General features: G+C 40.8%; 2 protein-coding genes across 3 annotated transcripts; both read left to right on the top strand.

Annotated features, from left to right (window-relative positions):
* Positions 1 to 6398: 6398 nt before the first annotated feature.
* On the top strand, positions 6399 to 9888 carry ptger1a (prostaglandin E receptor 1a (subtype EP1)). Its single transcript, XM_054605135.1, has 2 exons — positions 6399 to 7268; positions 9338 to 9888. The coding sequence occupies exons 1-2, from the start codon at positions 6399 to 6401 to the stop codon at positions 9602 to 9604; spliced, it is 1137 nt and encodes a 378-aa protein (XP_054461110.1). The 3' UTR covers positions 9605 to 9888.
* Positions 9889 to 12690: 2802 nt separating this feature from the next.
* ilf3a (interleukin enhancer binding factor 3a) lies at positions 12691 to 22725 on the top strand. Of its 2 annotated transcripts, none has more exons than XM_054603884.1 (20): positions 12691 to 12804; positions 13063 to 13201; positions 14512 to 14623; positions 15024 to 15217; positions 15379 to 15544; positions 15679 to 15889; positions 17751 to 17839; positions 18335 to 18430; positions 18571 to 18682; positions 18776 to 18873; positions 18954 to 19062; positions 19162 to 19302; positions 19897 to 20087; positions 20462 to 20581; positions 20725 to 20856; positions 21076 to 21225; positions 21385 to 21511; positions 21626 to 21664; positions 21803 to 22132; positions 22268 to 22725. In XM_054603884.1, the coding sequence occupies exons 2-20, from the start codon at positions 13092 to 13094 to the stop codon at positions 22372 to 22374; spliced, it is 2634 nt and encodes an 877-aa protein (XP_054459859.1). In that variant the 5' UTR covers positions 12691 to 12804; positions 13063 to 13091; the 3' UTR covers positions 22375 to 22725. The 2 variants fall into 2 exon arrangements, with proteins under 2 accessions (XP_054459859.1, XP_054459858.1); XM_054603883.1 differs by having other exon boundaries at positions 17748 to 17839.
* Positions 22726 to 23488: the final 763 nt, after the last annotated feature.

Here is a 23488-nt window from a genome sequence, read left to right as displayed (position 1 = left end):
TGGACAGTAAACAGATTTCAGTAAATGTCTTAAGTCACATTAGCAGCTTGAGAGGCTATACTTAAATCTACGAGGGACTTTTTATGTTTGGTTTTTGACGGTCCCTGTGGACAAATGCAGTAGTGATTCTGAGCACCAGAGTCCCTTTAAGAAAACCTCTCATTTTACTACAGCAGGGTCTGACAGTCTGGACAGTCTGCCCCACACAGTCCTTGTTCTGGTTCTCCTCATCTTTAGTTCACTGCAGCGTCCCCAGCAATACTGCCTGGGCCTTCAGCAGCGAGGTGTCGGTGTTTGCTACCAGCGGTCAGCGAATAGATTGAGACTGTTTCATAACTGTCACAGTTCTTCCTCCATACTGTCAGTAGCTCCATACTCCCTGTCACTCTGTCTCACTCACCTAATTGGCTCACTCTGTTCACCTGCCTGTCACTCTCTCTCAGTTCACTCCGGCCACTCCCAGTTCCACTTCCAGCTCACAGCCCCGCCCCCGCTCTCTCACCACACTCTCCCTCACTCACCTAATCAGCCTCATGCAGTGCACCTGTCTGCCACACCCACCTCATCAGCACCATCCCTCTCACCTGCTCACTCTGCTGCACCTACACCCTGCAGTATTTAAACCCCAGTCTCACACACACTCACTGCCAGATCGTTCGTTGCATTTATGTCAGACCTTCCAGCAATTTCCCGTGGACTGATTTCCCGTTGCCGACCCTGCCTGTCTGGACTTCCCTGCCTTGCCTGTGCCCCGGTCAACGACTCAGCCTTCTGTCCCCGACCACCGGATTCCCCTACCTTGCCTTTGCCTCGGTTAGCCACCTTAGCCTTCTGTCCCCGACCACGAGTTTATCCTCCGCTTCCTCTGGTTTCCGTCTGCCTGATCCCCTGCCTGTTTCCCACTGTGAGTCTGACCCTGCCTGTCTGTCTGCTGTGTGCTCAGCTTTAAATAAAGCTCCAGAACTTTATCTGTCTCCTGGTCGTACTGCTTTTGGGTCCACACCACATCTGTGACAATAACCAGTTAAAAGTTCCTCACAATAGTCTAACTTAAAGCACAGTGGTGTTTTGAGCCAAATGCTAATGTTTACAACATGCTTACAATGACAATGCTATCATGCTAATGTTTTGGCATCTTACAAATCTTAGTTAAGCATGTTGGCATGCTAATTAGCACTAATCACAAGGAACAGCTGAGGCTGATGGGAATATCAATAATTTTGCTGCTATTTGGAAATAAACCAAAGTAGTTGACAAACTGAAAGTTTTATGGCACTTCATACTCTAGCGGTCAAGACATTTCAGGCAAAACCAAATATGTAAACCTCATGGTGACGCTGGAGGAAAAGTCAGGCGATCACCAAAGTTACTGCTTGGTTACAGTTTGTATCTTGTCTTCAGTCTTGTTTGCTTTGATTTTTCTTTGTGGCACCTTATTGAGCATTATTGTTAAAACTGTTGGACGATATTGAACGGAGGCGCAGCTAATGCCTCTTATTATATCTACCCAACCTTTATACCAAAATGTTGAAATCTGCATTGCATCACTGGATGAACTCTATGGTACTAATGTATCAAAGAGCACTGATAGACGTTAGTACTTAATTTAATTGCCGCTGGCATCCAGAAAATCCGCTGTGATAACCTTTGAGTTTTGCATTGCCCAGAATGGATGACAACTATGAGTATTTGTGGATTTCTCCATCTTGTGTTTTTTGCTATTTTTTTTGGCACAAGGAGCTCTCCCTCCCATCTTTGAAGAGTTTAATACAGACAGAAGGTAAAACAGTAACCAAATATTAGAAATGTCCTCTGAGTTCACTCAGACAGACAGCAGTTTTTAAACAATTTGAGTTTGTGTTTAATCAGACAAAAGTAACTGAACTTGTTTCTGTCTTTGACAGGATGTTTGTCTCCTCTTCTCTCGCCTGAATATTCTCATCCAAACATTCCACTGTTTCATTTCTGGCCTGTAGTTTCTGAGGCACCCGGAGAGATAGCGTGTGGCTTTCCACTCATAATAGCAAGCGTCTCGTTAAAACGTCAGTGAGGAATGCACAAATACCCGGCCACCATACATTTACAGGATGTCATTGCTTCATTGAAAAACGCACCTTGCAATTGTAGGCCTAAATGAGATTCCCCTATAAGGAAATATTAACAATATTAGAGAGAAATTAAACTCCTGTAAACTTCAGAGCAACTCAAAATATTGGAAATACTCAATCCCTCTGAAATATAGGCATGTGCTCTGCAGAAGGTTTTGGCAAAATGGGTCAATGAGAGGAACCGTTCAACAGTTGTGTTGGGGGAGTGTTGAGTCTTGAAGCCAAGATGAAATACTTGTGTCCACATGCAACAAGAAAAAGCTTTTTCTTCAATCTTACTTTTCAAACTTCAGAAAAAAAGATAGAGATCTCGCTCTAAATTTTTCCAATCTGAGGAGCTCCTCCATCTCAGAGTGGTTCAAAGATAATCAGGTATACAGTCTGGGTTTTTTCACTTTGTGGTCAGTGGAAGTGAAGGAGGTTATACAAGGAACCTCAACCCCCATAAACCCCAGACTTGGTATTGGAAAAGCCAGGGGCTGCAGCCCAAATGGCACCATTTGTAAGAGCAATTGATGAGAAAAATGGGGGCATTTCAGAGCCGGAGGAAAAACACACATGACAGCCAAACGCTTGATTGTTGCACTTACAGTCTAAATGGACACCAAAAAAGAAGTAAATCAGACAAATAGTCCAAGAATAGCACACAAAACATGCCTTTTCTGATGTGCTGATATGATATATGAAACTATTGTAAGAGAAACTATTTTGTTCAGCCAATATGCTCTTTCTATTCTGTCTGAATTCCTTTAGTGGGTTTTGAAATCAGCAGCAGTCTGCTCAGAAAGCAATGTGTTTAAATTCACTGTCAGCTGCTTCTGTGTTTGACTCTTTGTGTCTTTTTACTGTGGTATGTCTGTTAAAAAAAAAGAGGCATATTTATTTGGAAACAGTTTCAGTAATTTTTTCAGCCACGCTAAAATATCCTAACAACTATTTGATGGATGCCTTGAAACCAGCAAATGAATGCTAATGATAACTTTCCTCTTGCGCCGCCAGGTTTCTTTCGCAGTGTTTTTTGGTAATTTATGCTTTCATTAGAGAGTCGACAGAAGAATGAGGGAGACGTAAGGGACAACATGCAAACAAAGTTTGGTGTTTAAGTACAATTCTTCAACAACTGTTGAACGGATAGCCATAAAATGTCTTTCATGGTTCCCAGAGGAGGAACCCAACTGACTTAGGGGATCCTATGACGCCTCTTTTCGCACCACCATGAGGTTGACATTTCTGAGTGACGTACCAACAACTATGGGACAGATTGCCTTGGATTTTGGTGCAAACATTTATGTTCCTCAGGTTGAATTTTAATCACTTCATTGATTCCTAAAAGTTTCATATTGCGCCATCATCAGATCTTAAGTTTTCTCATCAATCTCAGCTTTACTTTGTGTTTAGTTTGCTAATTGGCTAAATGTTAGCATGTTAAACAATGGTAAATGTTATACCAGCAAAATATCACCAAATTAGCCTTGCCATTGTGTGCATGTCAGCATGCTAACATTAGCAAAAAAAGTGGTTCTATGTGCCAACTAATTTTTATCCAGTGAATCACTGCTTACTTTCTGTCAAATATGTTTGTATTTTTCACCCCTTAATAAACTTTCAACATGAAGAATGTTTCTCTAAGAGACGTCAAATTGTACAATACACCTTCAAAATGCTGCACAGACTTATTACACTGTTGCCCACCAGCACCATTCCTGCAGGTGCCTTCTGTCCAACAAAAATGTAACATAATTACAAGTCAGTGCCCTCCTCTTCCCTGTGAACCAGCAGACATGTTGCTCTTACCCTGTTTCCAAACCTCAAATTGTGAAAGTATATGTCCAGCTGCTGCCAGTTCCCTGAAAAATTAAAACAAACATGAGCACCTGTCTCCAGTCAGCAGTGAGAGGAGGAAAATCAGAAATACACCATGCCGCCTTCATGGTTTCAATGTGTCAGTCAAACAGAAGACAAACTGAAATATTTTCCTTAATGCAGCTGCAAAAGCCTCACTGACCTTGACGAACATCTGGAGCTTCCATGAGGAACAATATGACTTTCCCACATTTTTCCTTTGAGTCTCCACAACATCTAGGAATTTGGATCAAAAATACAAATACTTAAAAAATATCTGCTAATTCGACCACATCTCATGTTTTTTTATTAAACTCTAAATAATAATGCCACTGAGGTCATTTATTGAGAAAACTGAAATAGAAAACTCCTCTAACAGCAGACTGATCCACCAAGTACTGGATCTCTGGGTAATTGATACCGCAGAGGTTATTTTGAGCACAGAATTGCGCATCAAACAGCAATAAAAGTATGAAACTGAGACTGAACACTGTGTTCACATCGGGCCACAAGCTGAAACATCCAACCCTAACCTTGTGAGCTGTTTGATTTCCAAGTCAAGGTGTCTTTTAGTTTGAGCTTAAAATATTTATGCTGATGACAAAACGGTCCAGTTTGGAAACATATCTTAGAAATGTAGGTGACACATAAAGTACGACAATAAAGTGAATGTAAACAGAAAGAAGAGTCTCGACTCAGGAGCGACGCCCACACAGACTGAACACAGACTGAACACAGATATAAACGTGTCTCTGTGTTTGAGGGTCAGTGGATCCTCCTTTACTTTAATGCCACCATGAAACACCAGGACGGATCATGACATGGACAACAGCCCGCAGAGGACGTCGGTACATTGGACTTTATCAAAGGGAAACATATCATTCTTTCATCCGTTTGTGGACTTTGCTGAACTAGTTTCATAGACGCTGTTTGTTGGAGTATCTGTGGATCTCTGTTGGACAAGGAGAGATATTTTCTGGTTGTTCAGCTGGACCGAGAAGGATATCTGAATATGTAAAGGTGAGACTTTTCCTCATTTTAAAGCAAATGATTAGAATAAAGTAGATAGTTTTTCGGGCTAAATTCAAGATTGGATTGATTGCATCTTTCTCAAAATATATGACATATATGTGACAATCATTTAATAAATAACGTTTAGACTGTAATATTGCTGTTATCATACTTTTTCTTGTTCATACTTTCTTTAAATGTTGCTTAAGAGCTACATATTCTGTCAGCGGTTGTCACATAGTGCACATCTGCCATCTAATGGCTTTTCTAACACAACTGACAAACTCAGTGAGATATTGTAAAGGACACATAACGTTTATGTTTCTAATCACTTACGACTATGATCTGATATCTACATATGTCAGGATTGGTATCAGCTATTAGGTTTTATTTGTATTATAAGTGAAATCATATCAACCATTTTGCATAATGATAACACAAAATAAATAAGTAAAAAAAGAAATGATCATAACTGGATATCAAAATAAAACAAGGTTAAAAATATCAACAAAAAAAATAAAATAATTAAAAAAGATATTAAAAGATACTTACCAATTGGATTCATGGCAGAAAAAGTAACTATACATCCACAATTATATAGCTATTAGGGTTTCTGTACTTGATTTACATCATACTGGACTCCAGAATGTAAGGCAAGAAATAACTTTATTTATCCAGAGGGAAAGTGATGACATAATCAGATCTTTAATCATAATCTATTAGAAGTTCCTAGTAGTTTCCTTGTAAGGTCACAGTACAAAATATTGCTCAGCCGTAATGTGTTTTAATATATTTCTCTTTTTTATTACCTGTGACCTCCAGCCAAACTAAACCTGAGTCATCAGAGTCCACTCTCCATCATGTAGCACTGCAGCTCATACATTACCTTGATGGGTTTGTTCATTCTGGACACACAGATGGTTCAAAAGGAAGAGGCAGGTTCAAAAGAGATATCAGATCTTCAGACATTTAAGAAGATTTTCTAGAAGTTATGTTAATATCTTTAAGTTATTAGAAGTCCCCAAATCTTAATATTAAAAGGTACAAAAAATGTAATTTCTTGGTTTGATGCCACAACAGCTTCAGTGCTCCAAGTGTGTCAGAAGGATTAAACACTTTTCTTTAAATAAACACACTCATTAAGTGTTTTTGCTCATAGATGTCAATTAGGTGGAGGTCTGGTGACTGCAGCAATAACATAGGATTCATATAATTTTCATTAGTATCAAACCGTTCATGAGGACTTGTTCCTTGTATGGAAACATGCTTTTTTACATGTAGCTTTTGATGTTTTTTAATAATACTTCTAATATCATCTAGTCAACAACAACAATTTTATTTATGTGGATCCACACGTCATATGCTCGATACAATTTTTTTCTTCTTTCTCTTGCAGCCTCCCTTAACTATGGACCTATTGACCTTCAAAGTTCAGTGATGTTAGCTTTGAGCCACTACAACTCCTCAGCCTCCCCGCTGCTCCCTCGTTTCTCCAATGACACCGGAGGGAAGGTGGAGGCCAGGGTGACTGTTGAAGGGCTGGCGCAGCAGGGAAACCACACCTTGGTGCAGCCGACCACCAGCGGCGTCATTGTGGTCGCACTGTCCATGACGCTGGGCATCATCTCCAACATCGTGGCTCTCTTAATCCTGGCCAATGCCTACTCTCTCCAGCGCCGGCGCACCAAAGCCACATTCCTTCTGTTTGCCAGTTCACTGGTGGTCACAGACTTCATTGGCCATGTGATCCCTGGTGCCCTGGTTCTCCGACTCTACCTCTCTGGAGGTGTGCACCCCGAGGACTTCAACGACTCTGATACGATGTGTCAGTTCCTGGGTGGCAGCATGGTGTTCTTTGGCCTGTGCCCACTCTTCATGGGCTGCGCCATGGCGGCTGAGCGCTGCCTGGGTGTCACCAGGCCGCTGCTGCACTCATCCCTGGTCACCAAAACCCGCACAAAGATCTGCCTGTCCGTCATCTGGCTGGCAGCTCTGTCCGTGGCCCTGCTGCCGTGCTTTCAGCTGGGCTCTTACACCTACCAGGTCCCAGGGACTTGGTGTTTCATTAAAGTGCTCAGTGACACTCAGGAGGTGGATGTGGCGTTTGTGGTGCTGTTCTCTGGACTCGGCCTGACCTCGCTGGCCGTGGCCCTGGTGTGTAACACCATCAGTGGACTGACGCTGGTGCTGGCTCGGCTAAGGAGGCAGCCCGGCTCCCATCACTCGGCCAAGTCCCATGACATAGAGATGGTGGTGCAGCTGGTCGGCATCATGATCACCTCATGTATCTGCTGGAGCCCTCTGCTGGTGAGTATGAGGAACTACTGCGAGAGGGAAGCATGCATAAAGGCCACAATGAGATCACCTGTGCGTTCAAATACCAATACTGCCATACTATTTATTATGCCAGGAAAATGTATAGTACGTCCCAATACACAGTGTTGACAGTATGACAGAAATACCAGGATGTTCCACTGCATTTGGTTGCATTGTGCAGTTTGCAAGCCAGCACGCTTTTCTGGCTGTTCTGACCCACAAGCCTCTGCAGAGAGCATAATGAGCAAGATGGTCAAAGTTAAAGGGGCTATCATATGACAAAGTAGTATGTCCCAATTGAATGCATAGTGCATGCAACAGTAGACATTTTGTAAGGACAGCTGCAGTATGTACTAAAAGTAAAAAGAAAAATGATCCGTTTCAGAACGCAGTGCAAATCACCTTTCTTCTAAGAACACACAGTCACTCTGAGAGCACTCATTTTGTTTGAACAAGTGAAAATACTATGCAAAGTTTTAGTAGCCCAGTTTTACTATAACTCTGTTATCAGACCAATTGCAGCTTTAGAAAGGGCGTCAGCTCAATGTAGCACATCAATGGCTCACTAACACTGTGGTTCTCACTTATGTTGCCTGATTAGAGCTCTCCACAGGACTGTGAGTGTACTGACTGAGTTTGATTGACAGCTCAGTTTTTTGGCACCTGTTCGGACAGGACAAATAACACCTTTCTTATTGATGCATATCGTTTAGTGACGTCATGTAATTCCCAGTATAGCTCAACATAACTTCAACCTGCACAGCTCTCTAATCAATCTGGTTACTGAAAACAGTAAATGTTTATGTGAAGGGACTTTAAATATGTTTACTGCTCATTTTCTTTGGAAAGCATTATCTACCAGGAATATGTCTCATAATTATAGTGCTATTAATTTAAGAAAACCGACTACATACGTTTTGTAGTAGCTGGATCTAATATGTAAAGTAGTGTCTGCATGACCACACTGGTATGGACCAGAGAGATATTCAGCTTTTTTATTTTCTTTCTCAGGGATTTTCACTCTTCACTTGACTTATCTTATAGTCAAAGAAAGGGACTCGAATAGACTTGAAAAATCAATGGTTATTCAATCGGAAAAACAGTAATAATGATAACAAATACTGATAGCTTCAACAAAATAATGCATCGAGTGAACAATCGACAGGAAGAGAGTATCTCAAAAAAATTACATATAAATTATTTTGCTATGGAGTCTACTGACAAACACTGATTGCAGATTCTGCAAATATCTTCAGTATTAATACATACATTAAGTGTTCTACTGGCTATCAGCTTAATGGGGTCAATAGGGTCAATTCCAAAATACTTGATCCATCTAGAATACGATCACCTTCAGGGCCCATGAACACTCCTCTTGATGCTGCACTCTCTGCCTCTCTGCAACTCTGTGTGTGTGTGTGTGTGTGTGTGTGTGTGTGTGTGTGTGTGTGTGTGTGTGTGTGTGTGTGTGTGTGTGTGTGTGTGTGTGTGTGTGTGTGTGTGTGTGTGTGTGTGTGTGTGTGTGTGTGTGTGTGTGCAGCAATGACGTCATTAGCTCAGAGGATTCCCACTAAAAACATTTATTATTTACTATTTAAACTGTCTTGCATGTGATTAAAGTAATCACATGATGCATAATTCTCCTTTACATAAAAGTAGCTGTTAATAATGTTAGTATTGATATCAATATTGGTGATTCTGCTATGTTATGACTTTATATCAAAACCATACTGGAATCTAGTAATAGCAGGCATTAATGGCCAAAAGGTTCAGTTCAGGTGTGTGGGTTGTTGGGTTATCCTTGTCTTTGCTAATATGGATGTAACAATAATATTGAACGTGGTAATGTAAAACCAATATTGGTGTATTCATGTCTTAAAGATGACCAAACTGAGATTACCCACCCGTCTTACTGCTGTGATTCACAAACCAAACCCAATCACTTTAAGAGTTTGTTGTGATTACTGAAAAGGCTGTTATTTTGGAGTAATGTAATTTTTTTCTGACTGTGCAGTGTGTTTGTTATTTCATAATTTAATAATTTCACATGTTTCTTGCAGATCTTTGGCCTGATGTCGGTGATCCACTCCTACAAAGGATCCATTGGAGAGGACTTGTCCAGCTACAAAACCCTGATGGTGATGGGCGTGAGGCTGGCCACGTGGAACCAGATCCTCGACCCCTGGGTCTACATACTGCTGCGCCGCACCGTCCTCCGCAAAATCTACCTCATCGCTAAGTGCCAGGCGGGAATGAGGGGTAACATTATAGGCCGCTGGGATCCCACCTCTTTCCCCAGCTCAGAGAAAAATGTCAACCAGGTTTGAGCTGAGAGAAAGACTGATAACGTATTTAGAGGATGCACTTTGTAACCAGGTCATTGAACATTCGAAGGACTCAACTAACAAAGACATTTGGGATGAGAGACCAACATGGAAGCATGTTGAAGGAAATAAACAGTGGCTGCGATGGTGGAGTTGATCAGATTAGCAGTTTGACTTTTCTCCACTGGTCTACTTTGGAAATGATTCTTGGATTAAATCAGAATATCTCTTTCATGCTCTTCTTTTATAAAAGTTTACCAGTGAGTTCCTTGTCCGACCTTTCAAATGTAAGCTAGCTAATGCTCTGATTTTGCACATTAACTGTCTATTGTTTACTTATAATAAGTGAACATTCCTTATTATTATTCTCATTTTAAACTTGTGGTAACAAAGGGCAGAGACGTCGGCCACAGTATAACCACGCTCTGTCCTGAAGGACTCTAAAGTTTGCATGAGTAATACTTACAGAGGGAATGAAGATTGTTTGGTTTTATTTCTCAACTTAATTTTTACCAGCTTTGGAAGTAAAAGATAAACAGTGAGTGGCTCTAACATAAGATAAATGTGGAAGAATGGAGCTCAATCAGAGTAACCACCAGAGGCAGCTCCAGAGAAAAACAAGAAGTATTTAGATTGTAATCATAATGTTCATTATTCTGTTGAATGTATTTCATGAAGGAATGTTAATATTAAAATATCGTAGAGTGTTTGTTTGAGTTTAAATATGCTTTCCATATGTTTATATCGTGCTTTTTGTGAAATAATGTAAGATTGTTTAAGTTAAAACTTGAATTGTATACCCTCAATTTACAGAGGACATGTAAATAACTTTCAATTGAATGTAAATAAAACAATGCAATGTGACCTTACTCTATTAATATTTTTTTCAATTATTTTTGACTAATGGTCTTTTCCTCAATTTTCGTGACAAATAGCGTGAGAAGACTGGGGAAAGAGGATATTTGTGGGGTTGGTAAATAGATTGCACTACATACCATAGTGAAGTTATGAAACTGTCATATATTTTATTATGTATAACTATTCTGGTAGCTAAGTAGTGCTTTAAGTGTGAATTGAACTCCTATAAACACAAGTCATATTGATTAGTTTCAGAGTCAAATGGCAACAGATCATTTCGTATTATAGTACTTCAGTAATATCTGCTTTCTCGAGTATTAATGAAACAAATCTATACTTTGTTCATGATTTCCTTCTGAGGACGGTGAGATCTGCAGCAGGGACTTCCTTCCACTTTAGATGAAAATGAAGATGAATCAAAGACTATCCACAAAGGTCATGAGGATAATAACTTAATAAATGAAAAGGATTGTTGAGCAAATCTTTTTGATTCAGGCTTAATTCAGTTGATGTTTCCAGTGAGCCGTTTCCTTACAGGCGATATATTCTGACTTTAGACGAGGTGCAGGGCTTCATGAAATGCTATTATTACCAGTTTCCTATTTTATCTTTCCAACCACATTTGCAGCAGAAACATTCTTTCCTTCTTAATCCACAGGCCTGGCCACCCTCTGACGATTGCAGCTGTTTGGAAACAGGTAGTGATATCTGACTCACTTTGAAGTGCTCATTTAACACTGTGCTGGTGAGTAACAGGTACATGAACATCCTGCATTCTGTTCAACTCCTAGAATGTTTTATAATAACAAATAAGTAAGCCTACAATTTAAAAAAATATTTATATATGAAAAAAAAAAGATCAGTTATTTAACCCCCCCCCCCCAAAAAAAAAATCACAGTTTAACAGCATTCTCAACAACTGAGAAGAGTTGTTCTTCCAAAGTTATATTATAATTTCTTTCAATTGTCAATGTTCATTTGTCGATTGAACACAGTGATGTTTTTTTAGGTTTATAGGACAGCTAAATACAATAACCAAATAGGCCACCAAGTGGCAGTATACTAAAAACAATCTCAAATTTGCCACAACAGGTCAAATGTATAAAAACATAATATTAGTAATATGCATCTTGTATACAGTGATTCTGTGATACGTGTTCTTATTTATTTTATATACATATATCCAGATTCAGAATCCTCTTTACATCAACAGCCTAAAAACACCTCACACCTCACTATGACCCTGATCCAGAGTGACACGAATGTCACCGACTTGAGGGATAAATGGTCTGCATTAATGTTATTAGTGAGATTATCGGATGTACAGTACCAGTCAAAAGTTTGGACACACCTTCTCATTCAATGGCTTTTCTTTATTTTATTTTTTTATTTATTTCTACATTGTAGATTAATATTGAAGACATCCAAACTATGAAGGAACACATATGGAATTATGTGGTAAACAAACAAATGCTCAACAAACCAGAATATGTTTTATATTTTAGATTCTTCAAAGTACAGTACCAGTCAAAAGTTTGGACACACCTTCTCATTTAACTACTCTGAAGAATCTAAAATATAAAACATATTCTGGTTTGTTGAGCATTTGTTTGTTTACCACATAATTCCATATGTGTTCCTTCATAGTTTGGATGTCTTCAATATTAATCTACAATGTAGAAAAAAATATAAAAAAAAAAAAACCATTGAATGAGAAGGTGTGTCCAAACTTTTGACTGGTACTGTATAAAATAAATAAAATATACAGTACCAGTCAAAAGTCTGGACACACCTTCTCATTCAACTACTCTGAAGAATCTAAAATATAAAACATATTCTGTTTGTTTTTGTTTGTTTACCACATAATTCCATGTGTTCCTTCATAGTTTGGATGTCTTCAATATTAATCTACAATGTAGAAAAGAAAGAAAGAAAAACCATTAAAATAGAAGGTGTGTCCAGACTTTGACTGGTACTGTACATCACTTGTTTTATAGACTTTAATGAAACAACAGTGTGAGACTCTGACACAGGGACCTGTTGGGGCCATTGTACCTGTGTGATTTACAAAAGGTTACCAAGTAGTAGTATTCACATGCAGCACTATTATGTAGTACTGGTGAAAGCATGTGAAAGTTTAAGTAACTGTAACATAAAGTCTTGTGTATGTGAGCCTGTGTCAGACTGTGGCGCAGTAGGCGGCAGCGTGCACCTCCAGTGGCGTCTGAAACGTGCGGACAGTGAAACCACCGAAGAAGAAGAGCAGCGTCCGGCCCGGGCCTGGTGACCCTTTGATGGTTGGTTGCCAACGTTACCGCCAAAAAGATCTTCGCTCGTCGTCAACGGTAAGCGTCGACGGTGACGTCACGCGTCCAACGACACAGACCATAATACCCACAGAGAGAACGTTAGCCGGCTAGCATTACGTGCTACAAACACTTAACACCCAGCTAGCTAGCTAGCTAGCGTTAGCCGGCTAGCTACAAACACTAACACCAGCTAGCTAGCTAGCGTTAGCCGTGCGCCGCATGGTTGACGTCATTCATCACTTTAGACCACGCTGCATGACGACGTGTGTTTGTTGTGTTTGTTCTGTGTAAAAGGCTGCTGGCGTGGGACCCGTCGTGACAGCATGGCGGCCGCTGCAGAGCCGTGGGACGAGCACCAGGCGTACGAGGAGCTGCTGTACTGGGACAGCCTCATCCAGCAGGGCCACCGCCTCCTGCCGCACGACTTCGACAGGTAACCGCGCACAGTGCACGTAGAGGACGGGTAAGTGACAGGCTGACAGTGACAGGGAGGATCCTGAGAGGAAAGAGAGCCCGGCTACTGGACACAGGAAACAACATGCAAACTCAATGCAAACTCAATGCAGGACAAGCAAACTCAATGCAACATGTGCAGGACAAGCAAACTCAATGCAACATGTGCAGGACAAGCAAACTCAATGCAACATGTGCAGGACAAGCAAACTCAATGCAACATGCAAACTCAATGCAAACTCATTGCAGGACAAGCAAACTCAATGCAACATGTGCAGGACAAGCAAACTCAATGCAACATGTGCAGGAAACTCAATGCAACGTGTGCAGCAAACTCAATGCAACATGTGCAGGACAAGCAAACTCAATGCAAACTCAATGCAACATGTGCAGGACAAGCAAACTCAATGCAACATGTACAGGACAAGCAAACTCAATGCAAACTCAATGCAACATGTGCAGGACAAGCAAACTCAATGCAAACTCAATGCAAACTCAATGCAACATGTGCAGGACAAGCAAACTCAATGCAACATGTGCAGGACAAGCAAACTCAATGCAACATGTGCAGGACAAGATGAGCACGTTGTTAAAGTTACATGATGACAACATGGTCAACAGAGAGGGGAATAGCTACTACAAACTACAAACTAATAGTTTACAGTCTAAGAAGTAGAAATGTTGTGTTGGCTTCAGCTGAAGTGACTTTAACACAACAAATCACGTGACTGATTTTTGTGTTTTTGTCTTTGAAATGTGATTTATATGCATTTAAAAACCAAAAGATAATTCAGATGTGATTATCAGAATAAAGTATTAGATCCACATTCCTCTTGTCCAACAGTGTGTTTGAAACAAAAACAAATCCTTCATCGTCAAAGCTTTTTGAATTAAATGTATAATACATACAGTACCAGTCAAAAGTCTGGACACACCTTCTCATTCAATGGTTTCTCTTTATTTTTATTTTTTCTACATTGTAGATTAATATTGAAGACATCCAAACTATGAAGGAACACATCTGGGATTATGTGGTAAACAAACAAATGCTCAACAAACCAGAATATGTTTTATATTTTAGATTCTTCAAAGTAGTTGAATGAGAAGGTGTGTCCAGACTTTTGACTGGTACTGTATATATATATATTAAATAGCACAGTGTATAGATCGAGCCTTAAAGTGTTCAAGTTGATGATGGCCGTGATGCTGCATTGTGAAGCACCTGCTTTTGACTTGAAGACTGGAGCTTTTTCTTCAGAGCTGTCATTTAGTCATTTCCCTCTCCTCCAGGTACGAGGATCTACGTTACTGGTATGACTGCCTGTGCTACGAGGAGGAGCTGAGACAGTACCATGATTATATCGCTGTTATCGAGGAGATTGAGGACCATCGCCACCATGAGGTTCTTGTTTCATCTGTTTTAAGCCCCCCCCCCCCAAAGACCTGACAATTTATAGGCTTTTTAAGTTGAGTCACTCAACCTGCTTCTTCAATCGAATGTTTTCCAGTGTCTTTTGCACTTTAAAAAGATTTCTTTTTTCCAAGTGCTATTCTAAAAACATGCACTTCCTAACTATTACTTATAATATTAGACTTCCCAATTCTATTTTTACTTATTGTATAAGATTGTAATACATTCAAGTAGCAACAAACTGATTGAGGAATGTCAGAACTGCTTTTAATAAATCCTCATCATTTATTTATTACAGAATTGACTTATAATATATGATTAGAGTATAAACATATAAATGTGTTTTTTTCTCTATAACATTAACCTTTCCTATTCTGTTTTCCAAATTAAGGAAGCTGTGGTCCCACGGGTGCGCGCAGGGCCACATGATCGTCACGTGATGGCTAAGCACTCTGAAGTGTATCCTTCACCAGAGGAGCTGGAGGCGGTGCAGTCAATCGTGTCCCGTGTGGAGTGTGCCCTTAAGACTGTGTCCGACCAGATGGATACTCTGAAAGACAACAAACAAAACACAGAGCCAGGGAGGTGAGAGACATGTCCAAGTGGTCCGTGGCAGTTGTCCCAGTGATTGAAACAGTATATCAAGTGTCGTTCAATATTAGTCTTTTTACTCAACAGTTTTCCTCTTTTATATAAAAAAATAAATTATTATTTTTGTTATTTTCTCCTCTTCCCTATGCAATCAGTGATTCACAAGATCGTGTCCTGCGTGGGGTCATGAGGGTCGGCCTGGTGGCCAAGGGACTCCTGTTGACGGGAGACAAGGGCCTGGAGCTTGTGCTGCTTTGCTCTAAAAAGCCTAACATCACTCTGCTCAATCAAGTCGCTGAAAAATTAACTGCACAGTTAGAGGTAGAACTGAGTACCTACATTTGTTTTAAGCCATTCTCCATTAACACATTTCAGTTATAGAATTAGATTATTGTTTTTTCGTAGATATTAAGACTCCCTCTCTGCTTTCCTAATGATTGTCCTTATTTGAATAGGCAAGTTCAGCTGGGACATACAAAGTAAGCCAGTGTCCAGAGGATGCAGCCCTTGTTGTGACGACCACCAAGGAGTCGGCCCTGACCCTCACTATCCACCTGACATCACCTCTTGTCAGGACAAAGCAAGAGAGTAAAACTGCAGAAGAAGAAAACGAAGAAGAAAAAGAAGAAGAAGAAAAGGAAAAAGAAGAGGAAAAGGAAGAAGAAGGTACGTATGTTGGTTGAGTCTCCAACATCAGCTACCACAGCCTGATCTGTGTGTTCTCAGTATGCTGACACTGTACTGCTCCACTGACCTGTAACTCTGCACTCACAACTTGAACACAACACATGTTGTCCATCTTCATCTCATTAACCCTCAGTGGAGCTTGTGCAGTGTCTGTCTCAGACCAATGTCAGTGATCATCCAAGAAATTTGTTGGCTCCTCACTGACTCGAGAGTCCTGTCGTCGTTTTGGGACAAACTGGCGTTTGCCAGCACTACATTTCCTCTGTAGTCGCTGATGCATTCTGCACATGTTGTTGACAACAATGCAACAGTCATTAAAAAACCCCGCTGTTTATTCTAGTTGAATGGTTTTCATGTTTTAAGTGAAGGCTTTTCAAGAATAACAAGTTAAAGCGCGCATTGCATGTACTTGATGCTGAACATGTCCATTTGGCACCAGCTGCAGCAAAACTGATACAAACATTTATATATTTATGAAACTGGCAATAAGGACATTTGTGGCTTCCCTTGAAATAATTTAAACTTAACCGGACAGGAAAAAAGTATAAACAATTACATCATTGTTAGTTTGTAGATGAATGTGTTGGTTAGTGGCGTGTTTGTGCATCACATGCATTTACTTGAGAGACTAAAGCTTCAGTTAGTTCATCTAAAGGTCAAGGGGAGTGCTGAAGCCCCACAAACAGATCCATACCGGTCTCAGTGCAGTTTTAGGCCATTAACTACACTGCAATTAAAATGGTGTGGTGTAACTGTAGCACAGTGTTTAAACCATTCAGCTAGCAGCTTCTCAGAGCAGCTGCTGCTCAACTCTGTAGTCTTCTCTCCAGTTTAACCCATCAAGTCAATTTTGGGAGTCTAATTCTCCCAGTTTATCTTACATTCATACCATATCAACAAGTTAAGCTTATCAACGTGATATTTTTGAAAACATATATATAAATTAAGTGTGTCAGATTATGAAGGCTACATCTGTTATTACAACGTGTCAGATACCCATTTAATTAACATTTTAAGTACATACATAAGTATTGATCAGACTCTGCAACAATAATAAAGGACTTTACTGTGGCGACATTGTTAAAAGTATGATATTATCTAATTATAGTTACTGGTACTCTTACTAACAGATATTACCATAATAACCCTACATTTCAACTTTCCTGTATAAGGATGCGTTGTGCCGATAATTATTATTATAGCAATTTTGGCTATTATTGTGCAGCACTTGCTGGGAATAGATTAGTAGAGCAGTATTTGTAGTGTAGAAAATGAACTAAAACTTGAACAAAGCTGGTATGGCCACTTGTGTTTCCAATCTTTCATAAGGCCTGTTTACGCCACTTTGAGATGAGGGGCTCCATCAGTTTTGCTGCAGCGTGGGGCAGACGTGAAGATTATCTAAATGCTTGTGATTTACAATTCATTGCCTTTTAGTTTGTCAAGTTTTTAGGACCGCTGGACCTTTGACCAACTGGACACACTGTCTCAGGAGGGGGGAAAGCAGCAAACCCAAGCTGAGGGGCTGAGGGAAGGGGGTATTTATGGTAGTTTACCAAGTGCACACATTAACAACATGCAAGGCAATGTTGTAAATGTTGCTGTGTCTTTTTGACATTTTTGACCTCCACTTTTCAAACACTGTGGAAAAGTTAGCTGGCATCGTGACCGCTGGCTATTGTTCTAGTTGGAACCAAAGATTTACACATTAAGTACTAAGGACCCCCTTTCCCAGCTGCTGCCGGTTTGGGGAACGCTGCTACTCCCTGAGCTGCGAGACAGAGCCGACCCCCTTGGTCAAACTGTACCTTTTCTTCTTACCCCACCTCGTCAATAGCAGCGCGAACAGTCAACGATCCGCCGGACGTTCTGGACAGGCAGAAATGCCTAACTGCCTTGGCGTCTCTCCGCCACGCCAAGTGGTTCCAGGTTTGCATTCACGTCCTTATTTGTACATAAGGTTGAGCTATTTCTTTGAATTGTCTCTATTTATTTTCTATTTAGAGACAGTAACACTTCTAAAATGTGCCCTCAGTTGTTGTTGATGTAGTCCGTAATCTTGTGAAAGAGGAAAGTGAGTCGGAAGTTTCCGAGTTTGGGTTATAAACTAATGAAGAGTGATCTGCTGATCCATACCAATGACAAATATGGATAAATCATTGGTATTGACACCAGCATATCATTTGATTAATCAAAATTCCCTTTGTCAGACTGAGCTCTCTCAATATCAACCATTTGTCCACAGCAAACAGCATGTGGACAAAGATGTGTGATAATAGGTATTTGTCTTAACAGTTGTTGATTTGGAGATGGCTCAGTTGTTCTGACCTGTCTGTGCTTTGTTTCGGGGTCGTTTTGTGAAGCCTCGGAGCACAGGGTTGAGGTGGCTCCTCTGACTCAACTAGCTTTTGTTTGTGTCTCCAGGCCAAAGTCAACAATCTAAGTTCTGCCGTCCTCGTGATCCGGATCATGAGAGACTTGTGTAACCGTGTTCCTACCTGGACGCCGCTCTCAGGATGGGTGAGGTTGCACATGTTGTTATTTTTTTTGTCAGCTAAGATGAAGTTGTGTATAAACCAGTCTAATTTTTGGCAGCTCCTTTCTAGCTATTTGATCAAAACCTTGGATCTTGTTAAGCAATGTCTACACTCTCCACATAGCCTCTTGAACTGCTGGTAGAGAAGGCTGTTGGTACGTCTGAGAGACCAATGGGAGCAGGCGAGTCATTGCGCAGGGTTTTGGAGTGCGTTGCATCTGGAATCCTAATGGAAGGTGAACTTTTTTTATTGAGTTGTAAAACCAGAATGGATGGTTTGTACAATGGCATTAACATTAATACATTGTGGTAACGGTATCTGTGCAAAGACGGCCCTGGAATAAAAGATCCATGTGAGAAGGAAACAGTCGACGCCACTGCGTATCTGACTCTGCAGCAGAGGGAAGACATCACACAGAGTGCTCAGGTAACATGAGGATGCCGATACACGCACCTAATCACACTCATATTTATGGATATAGTCTTTAACTTTAACATGTTCCTTAGTTTGCTTTGAGGCTGTGTGCTTTTGGACAAATGCACAAGGTGTTGGGGATGGACTACAAACCCATAAAGCCACGGAAATCAGCGGGACAGAGCTGCAGAGATAGCACAGGTACCTGACAATCTGTGTCCTTTACCACCTTCTGTTCAGTTCACTGAAAGCTTTCATGAAACAACCTGTTCTTGTGCTTGTTTCTGCTGTTTCATGCAGCCCAGATACCACCTGCTGGACACTTCAGCCTGCCATCTAAGAGACCTCACACAGAGATGGAGAAGGAAGCGGAGGGGCCCCAACTCAACAGCAAACAGAGGAAGTTTCTCAAGTTCCAGAAGCGCTTTCAGAGGAAATCATGTTAGTAATGAACATCATGTAGGCTGTGAGCCCGTTTAACTGTTAATGTTTAACTGTTGGATATATTATTAAATTCTTAACCTTCATAACTTCATGACACATTTGGAACCTGATGTTGTTCAGGTGTTAGTTATACACCCCTAATGAAATCGAATGTCTCTGTAATTAATAAACTGGCAACACAATGTTCATAATAATTGAAGAAATGACTGCAGAGCAGCAGGTTATTTTGTTTTATATTTGTATATTTCTTTGGTAAATTGCTCAGAATCTATCGTCCAATGATCAACCACAAAGTGTATGAGTTCACAGCCTTACTGTCACCAGTGCAAGTTAGAGGTTCATCACAACACTGGAGATCCCGTGCCCTTGTGACACTAGACCCTCAACTGGTTGTGCTGCTTTTCACTTAACTAAATCAGGCATGTTTTGACCCTGCTAATAGAAACTTCATTATCTTCATTTGGGCCTAAGAAATATGCAATTATGTTTTATTTTATTTACTTTTATTGTGACTGGGTTAATTTTCACATTTAATTGTATTGCTTACATTTCTCTTTCTGCCTTTTCTCTACCTGTTCCTTTTCTCTGTAGTCACAGATGATTTTAGCATGAATGCCGTGATGCGTCTGAACCAGTACAAACCCGGCCTGGAGTACCGACTTATATCTCAGACTGGTCCAGTCCACGAGCCGGTCTTCACAATGGCTGTGGACTTAAATGGGAAGCCCTACGAGGCGACGGGGCCGTCCAAACGAGCTGCCAAACTTAATGTAGCCACCAAGGCAAGACATTTGTATTTCTCTCTAGTTACCATAAGTACCTTTTAGTACTGAAGCTAGTTTCCTTATCAGCCTGCATGGCATTAAAAGGTTGTGCTATAGCGTTGTGTTAATTGCTTTGTCCTCGCTCTTATTGGCGACAAGACAAACCCAAATTTGACTTCTTTGTTGGTCTGAATTTTTGTTGTAGTTTGGTAATTGGCTCCCATTCACGTCACCCAAAAACATTAACCCCAGATTTAAGGCATTGCCTTTGACATTGCTTAATGACATCTGAAACATTTGCCTGTTGTGATTGTTGAAGGTGTTTCTTAACCATTACAGCCCACACTGAATGAAGGAAGAGATGTTGATGTTTTGACTTTTGTAATCCTCAGGTCTTGCAGGATCTCGGTCTTCCAACAGGCTCAGAATCTAAAGCAGAGTCTTCTGGTGATGTTGAAGGAACCCATGAATTAGTGAAACCTGCCAGCATGGCCTCTACTACATCAGAAGAAGTATGGGTCTCTTTTTAAAAACTCCCATGCAATAAATCCAAATCAGACTTTGCTGCTTTCCTCAGAAAGAGAAAATAAAGTGAGAGTAAAGGGTTTGTAGTCATCTGTGTGACAGCCATTGTTTGTCCATTTGCAATGAACAGAGCGGTCAGGGTCCCATCTTGACCAAAAAGGGGAAGAACCCTGTGATGGAGCTGAATGAGAAGCGTCGCAGCCTGAAGTACGAACTGTCTGCCGAGACGGGGGGCTCCCATGAAAAGTGCTTTGTCATGGAGGTGAGTAGGAGGTATCATATGCAAGAACCAAAACTACAAAGAATATCAAATGAATTCTTTTGTTTTTTGGTGTGTAGTGAACACAAAAGTGACAACACTGTTTTTGCCAATAAGGATTTCTACATTTGTGTAAAGTGTTATTGCTTCTGACTTTGCTGACTCTCGACTCTAAATTTTAAAATGGCAAGAACCTTGATGTGTTATTTTTTTCCTGTCTAGGTGGAGGTTGATGGGCAGAAGTTCAAAGGGAGAGGCTCAAATAAGAAGGAAGCAAAAGCCTACGCTGCCCTCACTGCTCTGGAGAAGCTGTTCCCAGACGACGACACAAACAGAAATTCTGCAAAGAAGAAGGTCACTTACACTGACATGGTAATTAATTTGGATGTGAACCATTTTGGGTGAAGGTGGCTCTTCATATGTTGTATGTTACACATTAGCCACTGGATGCACATCGCCACAAAAGCACACTCTCTTGCCTAAAATCATTCGCTCTTTACAACAAAACTTCTGCCGTTTCCTGTCCAACAGCACATCCCAGGGTTCGGCACTATCCGCGGCATTCCTTCAGACTCGGGGACTCGTGGCTGGGGTCCCAACAGAAGTCGAGGCAGGGGCCGAGGCAAACCGTTTCTACCCGGGCCCAGCTACAACAAAGGTAATACTTTTGCTTTCTCTAAGTGGTGGCATAGTTTAACGATAAGATCTTATTACAATTCCTACACCTGTAAAGAAATAACTAAATAGTCATTTATCTCCTTTATTTTAAAAGCCAACTACAGTTATGAGGGCAACACTGGAACAGGCTACCGTAAGTGTTCACTCCACACCTAAATACACCTATGTGTCCTCCTCAGTAGTCGCCTTAGTATAAGTAGTAACAGTCAACATGTTTGAAACAACTGATTTTACTTAGCATTGATATTGCTCTTGTCTCATCTCTGTTTAGATAAACTCTATGGTAATAACACAGCAAGCACCACAGCCAAAGGCACTGGATCAGTCAGCAGCATTGGCTACGGCACCTTTTACCCCGAGGGCAGCAACACCTACACCTCCCCACCCGTCGCCAGCGCCGACTCCAGCGCCCCACAGGCGGAAAGCTACCAGTCGATGCCTCCTCCTGCTGACCAGGAGAGCCCCTACAGCTACGGTTACGGAGATGAGAAGAAGAAGATGCTGATCCAAGGTCAGAATGAGGGCCTGGGAGGAGGCTACTCCATGTACAGCACAGCTTACCCGAGCTCTGTGACGGGCGGACAAGTGTACAATAACTATGGTGAGTAAAGATGAAATCAACTTCTGCAATCAAATAAACTGCTTGTCTCTTTCTGCCCCGTTTCAGCATCGTCTCTTAAGAGAAAATGCATCAGATACATAAAATAACACCTTCTGGTTTGATGTCACTCTGCAGGATGGGGAAACCAGTCCTCTGTGAACGAGCAGACATACGGCATGTACCAGGGTTTTGGAGGAGAAAACCAGGGCTCATACTCTGGATACAGCGACATGAATTACTAATCATCACATTGTGTTCAGCCTTTATCAATGCACTTTGCCATTTTTGTGTTTTTGTTGTGTTTTCAGTTCACTTCTTTGACATCTGGTGGAAAAAAAAGTTGTAGTTTACAGATGCAGGCTTATCTTTTGATTAAAAGGTAACTGTTGTCTTCCTCAACATCCCTCATGATGTCTGTGTTGACATTAGTGTAAAAAAAAAACATACCGGCTTTGTCATTATGTCTTGTTTCTAAGGTTGTCGTGTTTTTTAAACTCGTGTACTGGTTCTATATCAGTAGGTCCTGGTTTTTATTTCTGCTTGTAGCTGTGTACTATAAAATGCTCAAATCTTTCTTGTAAAATAAATAACTTTTTTTTTGGATCAAAGTTTCTTATCATGCGTATGCTAATTAATGCCCAAATACAGAGTTACAAAAAATGTGAATTTAGATATGACCTTTTTTATTATTGTGATTGATGGAGCTCTGATATTGAATGTCACAGTTGTTATTTGATTATGAATCATGTCTTCAAAGCTTTGAAAATAAGGTCACCGTAACCCCTAAAAATACCAAAGATATTCCTCACATTGGTGTTACTGGCACTGTTTTGCAACACCCACATGTGCTGTGAATGGCTTATGTTTCAAGATGTGGAGTATACACTATATACAAGTGTAATATATATATATATATATTATAGTACTCTTCCCTAGAGATTTGAAAAATGTTTAGAAAGAAGAGTCAAAACTGAAGCAAAGGGAGGCTGAAGAGAAGACCCTTTTAGTCCCTAGTATGAGTCAAGCTCCAAAAACACTGGGTCCTACATTTCCCATGATGCCACTACCCTGCATCTCTTATTAGACTGTCCTGCCTCAGGGTACGTTCACACATAACTTGCATTGCGTTGTAAAAACGCTGGTCCTTCCATTCATTCAAATGTGGGGCGTACATTTAACCTGAAGAGGTGGGGAGGTAAACCGACCTCACGCAACCCAACCTCACACTGCTGTGGCCAATCACGTGAGCAGCGACCAAAAGCTGTCCAACACAGCCATGAGGGGATAAACAACTTTAATCGTCCTGCGTTTGTTTGGTGTTAATTAATTAACTTACACTCTCACACCGCCGGAAAA

The sequence above is a fragment of the Anoplopoma fimbria genome, chromosome 9 (assembly GCF_027596085.1).
Source record: "Anoplopoma fimbria isolate UVic2021 breed Golden Eagle Sablefish chromosome 9, Afim_UVic_2022, whole genome shotgun sequence".
NCBI classification, from domain to species: Eukaryota; Metazoa; Chordata; class Actinopteri; order Perciformes; family Anoplopomatidae; genus Anoplopoma; species Anoplopoma fimbria.
The sequence above is the reverse complement of the archived record's forward strand: the minus strand, read 5'-3'. Positions and strand labels throughout refer to the sequence as shown.